Below are 9,985 nucleotides of genomic sequence, written 5' to 3'. Positions count from 1 at the left end.
AAAACCCCTGGAATGACAATCTATTTCTCTGGGTATTTCTCAGTTTATCTTAAAATCACCCTAGGCAGATGACAAACTGACAGACTGAAACGTGTGTTTGGCTGACTTAGTCATGTTATGAGTTAGTAATGATAGTTTGGGACTTTCTGAGGAAGAGAGAGACACCACAGTTTCTGAACTGCCTTTTAAATAGTTCTTATTAATTTTTTTTTTCCAACATTTCCTCTCCATTTCATTCACCCCTACGTTGTAGCAGTGCAGTACTGCTACGAAGCTTGATGGTTCAGTAGTAAAACTAAGCACTACAGTTCAGAACCCTCCTCTTCCACAGAAAGCAAGAGGCCAGCTTCAGCTCACTTGGGTGCTTAATAAATACCACACCACTAAAAGGCACCTAACCAGATTAGGACAGGATGGGATGGGACAGGAGAGGACAGGATAGGGTGGAGGAGGGAAGGAAAGAGGAGAGGAAGAGAAAAGGAAGAGGAAAAGGAAGAGTTCAGTTGGTAGACACCTTCTAGAGATCATCTTATTATATTCTCTCATTAGGAAAAATGTTCCCACTTCAGATCCTTCGGATCCTCCCAGGAATAGAAATTACTTCTTTTAAAAAGCAGTACAGCTTAAAGTGCATTCATATGACAAAAATAAATAAATAAAAATAAAAACAAACAAACAAACAGAATAGTCCTGATAAAATAGAAATGTTGAAAATGCAGCTAATAGAATTTTTCATTCTTCAGAGAACAATATATATGCCAGGCCTTGAATACCAATTGAAAGGTTAAAGGCCTTTAAATCAACAGTGTCAGCGACTACCCTCACTCCTGAGCATAGTTATAGGGTTTGGCTGGACTTTATTTTCAGTTCTGTGTCAAATCATAAAACAGTACTTCAGCCAGCTGTATTTGCTATGAGAGCAGTGGGATACTGTGGGAACGGAGGGAAAGATTTTACAAGAAGTAATGCCTCCTGTTTTACTATGTTGTCTCACTATGTCAGAGGCAGATGTTGGTGGTATGGCAGAAAAGGTTGAACCTTCCTACCAACAACCCATCACGTTTTGTTGCTGTGTGACAGGTGGTAGCAGAGGGGCAATCTAACTAAATGGTGTCTGACACAGAAGTGCGCATGAAGCGAAGGTGTGGAAATGAACTCCTCTGCGCAGAAACAATTGCACTGACATACATCTATGTTTGTATGGGAACCAAACGGTGGATGCAAGCACAGTGAGATGACGAAGCATGCATTTCAGCAGTGGTGACAGTGACAGTCACCACCACTGATACAGATTTTTACAAGCATGACATGCAGGCTCTTGTTCATCACTGGCAGAAATGCAAAGCTAATGATGGTGGCTATTTTGAAAAACAGTGTTTTGTAGCTGAGAATTTGCTCTATCAAGCAATTTTATTGTGGTCTTTGTATCTGCTATATTTTCCATGGAAATGAACAGGATGCATAATTTTTTAAGTGACCTGCATATATGTTACACTCTGGGAGAGGTCTTACTGACTGCCTCTTAGTAAATTGTTGAAATTCCAGTGCTGGCTTCTATCGCTCACTTCTGTGGGGTTTTACAAGCATTGCAAACTACCACAGGCCTTAGCTCAACAAGCCAACTAACTCGGCACAAATATTAATGCAAAAGCAGGGACACCTAAAAGGTAGGAGAGAAAGACTGAATCTATATATCATAGCATAGATAGCGTGAAGAATCTGTGATGCATTGGCAGAGCTCTTCAAGGCTGTTGAATCTGTAGCACGTCAGAGTGTGTATGAACTGTTGGAGGAGACAACTGCTGTGGCGAATGCAATCCATGCTGTGGATAAAGAAGGTTAGACATCATAGACTTCTTCCATGGCATGATTGATTTCTCCATGAAGTTGGTGGAAAGTATTGCGCCTCAGGATCTCCCAGCCACTCTGAGAATTAGTCCTAGACGTGCCTCGTGACAATGATGGAATGGACAGGTCCTTCTTGTACAGGATGTTCCTATCAACTTCCAGCTTTTCCAGACTTTTGTCACAGTTATCCCTATCATGAGCCTTAAATGCTTCTGTGAATCGCATCATCTTGTGTTTGTTGGGATCAATTCTGTCTTCTATTCTGTGAGAGGATTTTAAAAAAACAAACTAAATGAAATAGAATTTTGCCAGTTTAATCAACAAAATAAATGGATAGACCACTCCCAAATACATGCCTAAAGACTCAGCCGTTCCAGAAACACCTATACAGAAACAGGGAACTGATTAATAATTCTTTTGGTTTTCTTCCATCTCTAACATATGTTCTCATAAAAGTAGCTTCACCAGCTGCTAGCTGCTAGCACAATTATCTCCTTTTTAGGCTTTCATTCCTGATACTGACTTCAGTCCATAGCTTTTTCTCCCTAGCCATGATTTACCTTTTCTGCTTTGCCAGATGTAAATGACTGGCAATTCCACACCATTTAACTCCAGCTCCAGATCCTTTTTATATCCACTTATACTCATCTATTTCCTTCCTTGCTGTCTCTCCTCCTTTGATACTCCATGGTTGTTAGTGTCAGGATGTGTCATTTATCTTTTGCTAAACTTTGAATTATCTTGTCCACTTTCATCAACCCTTCTCTGCTTCACTTATGAAATGACTTTGGAAATACCGTCCCATACTATATACAACAAACATACATGTAATTTGAAAGAACTTCTCACATGCTCCCAAAGTAATGCCTCCCATTTTTTTTCAATGGAAATGACAACAAAGAGCACAAAGATACTTTGATATAGCAAATTCTAGCTACAAAACACCATTTTTCAAAATAGCCACCACTACTGGCTATTTTCACCAGTGATGAAGAAAAGCCTGCACCCTGTGCTCATAAAAATCTACACCAGCAGAAATGAACCAATGCTTCACAGCTTCTACGATGGTGTAATTGCTGAAATGTGCCATCCACCATCTCACAGTGCTTATATCCACCGTGTAGTCTCAATAAGTGTTCAACAAGTATCAGTGAATGTCAGTGCGTGCATTTATTTCCACGTGGAGGAATTCGATGGCACACCTTTGCTTCCTATGCACTTCCATGTCAGATGTCATTTTGCCAGACTGCCTCTCTGCCATCTGTCACACAGCAACAAAATGTTAACAGAATATTAGTGGGAACGAACATTTGCCTCTGACACTGTCAGAGAACATTAAAAAAAAAAAAAAAAGGAGGCATTACTTTCAGAGCATCTCTCACAGATCACATCAGCTCTATTTTTTCTTTGTATGCAATGAAGAATTTCTGCTGGTATATTGCTCTTGCAAAGTTATATTTTACACCTTGGTCTGAAATCATGGTTCTTTGATAACACTTTAGATCTGTTTGTTCTAACTGGTAAAACTGAGAATCTGCAAGGCTCACTTCACCCTAAAATCGAGCAGAGTCCTGTTTCATACAGCCACCACTATCCCTTCTGGTTTTTATCAGCAAAAAATAAAGCAGTGAGAAAGAGCATATGCCTAAATATGCATATTATGAAATATAGTTACTATATTTACACCAAAAAGAAATTATCTTTAATTATTCCTGTCCTACTTTGAATCATCTGAATCACAGTTCATTACTGCTGAGCATCTCACTGATTGCTTTTGCCTCTGCTATTTCAAGCATCAAGTGCTCAGTCAACCAAGCACAGCAGTGAAGCTTTGTCATCATTATAAGGTGTCTGAAAAAAAATACAACTATGCCTTATAACCATGCAATTTCTGGGATGTTTCTTCTGGAAATAATGGAAAAGAAAGCATCAACTGATGAGAAGAATTCAATAGCAAAACTTTCTGAGGAGTGTTTATGAGTGTTTGACACTCATAAACAGACTAGGATCTCTATTCTAGAAGGGACTACAAACGCTCCTCTCTAGACCAATAGAATGACTCTGATCCATATATTTGGAAGTTTCTTCTGGGATCTTTATGTGCACTGGAAGAGAACTCACTCACCTGAGATACCATCGGTCCCCGAGTCCGTACTCCCGCCCACAGATCCCAGAGCGAGGCCAGAGACACCTTGGCAGTTTTCGTTCCAGCATGACAGTAGTAGCAACAATCTTCACAATTAAAACAGAAACAAACAAACAAACAAGCAAACAAATAAGACAAAGAACTCGGTTTAGTTAGGAAAAAAAAAAATTACTCTCTTTTCAAAATTACCAGTCTCACAAGTACTCATCAGCTCTATTCATAATGAAAGAAAAACACAGAGCCAATACTCTTTATTACAGAGCAAGTCACAATTTTAGTTCTAACTGTGCTATGATTGCCAGTGGTGCTCTTCAAAAAATGTTAAACTTGTTTCCTTTTATACCTGATGAACACGACTAGAATAATTAATTTATGAAATAGATAAGAGGACAGCATTTACATCAGCGTTTACCATTTTCAGAACTTAACTACCCTGGCCACACAAAAACAGTTAACTGATTTACTATTTTATCTCAGGAAAAATACTAGGAAGTGGGTTTCTTGTTGAAGCAGTTCCATAAGCTATCTGTATGAATACATCAAAAGGCCCTAGCCTTTTCAGGAAGTGAGTCAGGCCAACTTCTCTTAATGGATCCAAAGACATTACCCACCAGCTTCTAACCATTAGCTTTCATTGTATCTTCCTCCCAGGCAATCTCTGTAATTATTATTTAACTCTCAATTACACTAGAATGTGATTTTTAAGAAAGAGGCAACTTTAATTCTATTCAAAAAGAAATACCACACAGTTAGGGGAACACAGTATGGACAAGAAAGGCTGAATGGGCTTTTCCCTCTGCTATTCAAAATAAGATAATAATATTACTGCACCGAATATATAAGGGAAGGTAGTTTCACATGGGAAGATCTACAGAAAAGTAGTCTGTAGAAAATTCATACTGGTAAAACAACACTTGGAAGCTGATACACAGAATCTGTAAAGCAGAACTAAAGGGACATGGCCTATTGAACCATGAGAAGCCCATGAACAAAGTAAAGACCTGGGAAAGACTTTATAGCGCAGAGAAAGTAAAGTAAGTAATTGAACTGGCTAACATATTTTTCCTGGACAAATTTTCCTTACTTTTATTCAAAGAGAACACCCTACTCAGATTACCTGGGCTCTCCAGAGTTCATCCCGTTCATGGGCCACTCTCCAGTGGGTGTCACCCATCATGGCAATTAGCAAATTGAGCATAAGGAGGGTGGCAATGATGGCAAAGGCAAAGTATACCACACTGTACATAAAAGGCAGGTCCACATCATAGTTTGCAGGGCCATCAATGATAGTGAGAAACAGCTCAAAGGTGGTGAACAAGGACATGGGATAGTTGTAGAACTGCCCGAGGTTTTCAGGGTTCTCTGTCTGGAATATGATGTAAAAAGCTAAAGGAGAGCAATGGGGAAAAAAAAAGATATAATTTAAAAATGGGAATAATCCAAGAGCAACAACAGGGTCTTGTTAAGAGAAGCTGACAATACAAGGTAGTCTGGGAAAGAGTTGTATGTAGGAGGGCTGCTCCTAAAGTAATGCCTCCCATTTTATTATATTGGTCCACAATGTCAGAGGCAGATGCTGGTGGTACGGTGGCAGATGCTGAACCTTCCCACCAATGTTCCACCACAAAGGCAGTCTGACAAAATGTCATCTGACAAAGAAGTGCATATGAAGCAAAGGTGTGTCATTGAATTTCTCCATTTAGAAAAAATGGCGCCTGCTGATTGTCATCAAAATGGCCTACAAATAGAATTTTTTTCTTATTCATGGAAAGAATAAAGCTAAATGTGTAATTTTTCAAATATAAATACCATATGCTTTTAAACTCTGATTTAGATATACATGGATTTATCTGGATTGTCCTAATTTCAGTTATCCTGGAAGGAGCAAGAGTTGAAAACCAAGCTAATCAGAACATAAATCAGTGCAAAGAAAGAACCTATGTTCAAAGAAATAGAAAACACACAGTAACACCACTTTTGCCAACTTTTGTTCAGAGTATGGTATGAGAGTAATCTGAAACCCAAAGCACTTAATTCATACCAAAGGAGTTGGCAAAGTAACATAACACTATTTTCCTTTTCCAGACTTACCTGATGCAAAGCCTAGTATCACCACAGCCATGAGCCAGCAAAATCGCATAAGATCTCCAAATATCATCTGCAGAGCAAAGACAGAGCCACTGTAAGACTCAACTGTACCACCAAGACACCATGCAACCCCTGTATAAATCATTTCCAGATTCTAACATCAAAAGTGGATGAAAGAAAGCTTCTGCATGAAAGAGAAAATATGAAAGTCTCAAACCCTCATTCAGACAGGAACTTGTCCATTTGCCACTAATGCAAGTCCAGAGGGAGAAAAAGTATTCTTTCAATTCTCCCTGTGTGCAAAGAGGTGTCACAGCGTGTGCAACAAGCCCTTTTTTTTTTTTCTTATACCTTCTGGATCATGATGGTGAAGGGCCCAAGCATCTGGAAGCCTCGTGCAAAGTACATGACATTGCACCATCCTAGTACCAGGGCAAAGGACATGGGCACCACCTCACCAGTAGTGCTGGTAAGACGCATCACCATGGTTACCAGAATCATGCAAGCATATGTGATACTGCAAAGGAAGAAGAGACAGTAAAAAAATGTTCAGTAAAGATCTTACCCTTACTTTTTCTTTTCTTGACAAAAATTTCAAGACAGGCACATACAGCCACCAGCTCATAGGCAGAGACCAATCAGATGCTCAGTTCTAGCTGTCCATTCGCCTGGCTTCTTATACACCACTTGGGCCAACAAGAGAAAGAAATCAACAATAGGAATGCTCTAAGGCAGGCATGTCCAACTCGCAGCCCACAGGCCGGATACGGCCCAAGACAGCTAGTAATGCGACCCCACAAGATCATAAACTTTTAACATTATTATTTGATTTTTAGCAGTATTTTTCATCAGTTGATTACAAATAGTTTGAGGGCAGATTGTCTAGGCTACAACAGTACGTTGCGGAGGGGAGGCAATAGTGCAGTGCTAACTCTGCCACTTGCATCCACTCAGACACATTAAAACCTGCATGTATTGCACGTTACATGTACTTGTGCCAGTTGATGAGTAAAGCATAGTGATTTCTGATAATATTTCAACTTACCTACAGTGTATGTGCCTGTGAGGACTTGTACTTTTTGTTATTAAGTAGGCATGTAAGATTTACTTATTTAATTATAAAACTCCGACCTATGTTATTTCTTAAAATAATTCAATAAGTTAATAAATTCACTGTGAAAGAAATATCTGGAATACTTGTGTAGTGCTGAGAACTTTTTTTTTAAAATTTTTACTATTTCAAAAAGTTCACAAAAGTATAAAATAATTTGCAATATATTCTTAACCAGTTTTGCAATATGCACTTGATAAGTTGTTTTTGCTATTCTGTTTCTATTTTGTTACTTATATACATTAATATCTTGTATGCGGCCCAAGACAATTCTTCTTTACTCAGTGTGGCCAAGGCAAGCCAAAAGGTTGGACAACCATGCTCTAAAGGAACAGAGATGGTGACTCATCTGAAAAATACAGGGTTGGATGGAGGGGGAAGTTGCAAGAGGAAATGAGAGATCACATATTTATTAAACTTAAAAAGTGGTGTACTTACACAATTATGTGGAAAGGTCCTCCTAGGATAGTTTGTCCAAAGTATTTCGCTGCTCCAACTCTAAGGATATCTGGGATCTAAGAATGATACCCTATTGACTTTAGGACTTAGATTCCATTATTAATCATAAGGTAACCATTAATATCAACAGAGTCTTGGGATCAATTGCATCTGCTCTGTATGCTGCTTCACAGTTTGATTATAATTTTACTTGAAAAACAGAATGAATGAAGCAGGCAGATTGAGAAATTTTGGTATGAAGCAAAGAGATTCTGCAACACAGAGCTATGGTCCTGAAGTTAGTGTAGAATACTTTGAAGAGACTAGACAAATAGCTGAGCCTCAAAAAAGATAAAAAAGAACTTCCCAGGAAATCAGAAGGGCTTGTTATAATTCATCCTCTAGCTGTAGCAGAGCCCCAGAGTCCTCACCAAAAATAGGATGAAACACCTGTTCTTCTGAAACATACATGAGGAGAGATAAAGCTCATTGTTTCTCTTACCTCAAGGATCAAAATTACTACAGCTCCAATAACTGTGATCAGCTCCCCCACCAGCCTCAACTCATCCTCATATGTTACGTAGGATTCCTGCAAGGAGAAAAAGGAATGAAAAGAAATTAAAACAGAGGATGGGGGAAAAGAAGGCCCACTGTTACTGTAGCAAACAGGACTAGACGTGACAAGGCCACAGGAACTATCCCAGCCCAAAAACAGAGAGCAGATCATGCTCAGTGTTCCTCACTGAGGAAGGTCAGCTGATGGGAAAAGGATGACAGCTGTGAAAGCTGGAGAATAGGAAACACTTGGACTTTCCAGTTAAGTAGGTGAGAGAAAAATTGCCCAGTGCTGCCTGTGGAACTCTAATTCCTACTGACACAGTACCTGCAGCATTTTCTGGACATAGACTGTATTGTCTCTACTGCTTGTTTTATTGCCTGTTCGGGGTTTCAGTGGCCGGTAGACACAGCACATAGTGAAGCAGACCATGTAGAGTACATAGAATAAAGCCAGGAAGCAGAAATAGGGCCGTCCATACATATTCCACTTCAGGCTCACCAGCTCCTTCACAGGTGTTAAATCTAAGATCTGGCGTGCCTGAGAAAGATAGAGAGGAGAAATTATTTACTGTGAGGGAATTTGTTTATAAGCATCGTTGACACGGTTTCCCTGGAGAATGTTAGCAAACTGCTCTCACACTATTCAGCATTAGGAAGCCAATTTGGTTGTGAAAAATTAGAACGATCAAGTGATTTTGGGTTTGCTCAGTTTGCTAGCAGGGCCTTGGAAAAAGCAAACATATACATAGAGAACAGCTTTTGAGTACCAATGGCATATGCTGGAAAGTATATTAGACACCAGATAAAGTTTTCTGTCTCCGCAGCCTGGATCCATACGAACATTTGATACAGTCCTAAGGGCTAAATTTACAGTGCTAGAAAGTTTACCAAATCTGTGAACACATATAATAATATTTCAATTCATGAACTTTTTTATTGTAACTGAACAATTCTTTGAAGAATATTTTATGTTAAGTAAGAAAGTAAAATGTAGAACAGACAAATGCAATCCTCTGTTTTAAATATACGTCATTATTAGAATACGCAATTATATTTTCAGTTTCTAAGCAATCTTGTGGAATTTTTTCTTAGATTTTTTTTCTCCAAATTGGAGTTTTTCATTTTTATGTTTAAATTACTACTGGTTTCAACTGCTATTTCTATCAATTTCAGTGCAATTGTGGAAACGTTATGTTTAGGAAACAGGTCAAAACATCCACGAGATCATTTGCTCTCCTTAAAAAACTGAAATTATCTAGGCAACTAAGAGGACTTTGGAAAGATTTTGAAAGTTCTTTTACTTCGGTCTAAATGCTGATTCCTAATGGCCTGCATTTTCAAGTTTTCATTAAGCTATGATGATAAAAACTACAGTACATTCCCAGTAAGGCATACTGTTAAAGTAAGCAAACAAACAAAGCTCTTTCAACTTAATTCCTCTGTGATCTTTGGTCAAGGTATTTACAAAAGAATTCTTGAAATGAGTCCCGTTATCTGACTCAATTCTTTCTGGAGCACCGTGTTACCCCAGGACTTGTTTCTTGAGACCTGGTATGGTGTTTGGGTGGTAGCATGGGGTACAGGATATGTTTCAAGCCTCCACCATGGTAAGTGCATAACAAATACCATCACAGGTTCGTGGCAAGGTGATATAATCAACATGCTATGCCACCCCATATTTATGCCTTTACCATCACCTTTCCTCACAGAAAGATTTCACCCTCTTTGCTTGCTTAATTGCGGTACAAATCCATGTAGTCATGGATAACCTGTGCAATAACATCCACACTTAAGTC

General features: G+C 38.9%; 1 protein-coding gene across 2 annotated transcripts in view; it reads right to left on the bottom strand.

The window, feature by feature from the left end:
• Positions 1-723: 723 nt before the first annotated feature.
• The window catches only part of LOC116239753 (transient receptor potential cation channel subfamily V member 6-like), a 31,663-nt gene continuing 22,401 nt past the window's right edge, over positions 724-9,985 (bottom strand). For both annotated transcript variants that reach the window (XM_031609945.2, XM_090134461.1), the window contains 8 exons: positions 8,515-8,727; positions 8,134-8,220; positions 7,632-7,708; positions 6,434-6,599; positions 6,086-6,152; positions 5,112-5,380; positions 3,974-4,080; positions 724-2,110 (listed from right to left, as the gene is read on the bottom strand). In XM_031609945.2, coding sequence (XP_031465805.1) covers positions 1,840-2,110; positions 3,974-4,080; positions 5,112-5,380; positions 6,086-6,152; positions 6,434-6,599; positions 7,632-7,708; positions 8,134-8,220; positions 8,515-8,727 — 1,257 coding nt within the window. In that variant the 3' untranslated portion in view covers positions 724-1,839. The remainder of the gene's footprint in view (positions 2,111-3,973; positions 4,081-5,111; positions 5,381-6,085; positions 6,153-6,433; positions 6,600-7,631; positions 7,709-8,133; positions 8,221-8,514; positions 8,728-9,985) is intronic.

The sequence above is a fragment of the Phasianus colchicus genome, chromosome 1, assembly GCF_987193195.1.
Source record: "Phasianus colchicus chromosome 1, bPhaCol1.hap1.1, whole genome shotgun sequence".
NCBI lineage: Eukaryota > Metazoa > Chordata > Aves > Galliformes > Phasianidae > Phasianus > Phasianus colchicus.
Note: the sequence above shows the minus strand (reverse complement) of the source record. Positions and strands in the feature narration are given on the sequence as shown.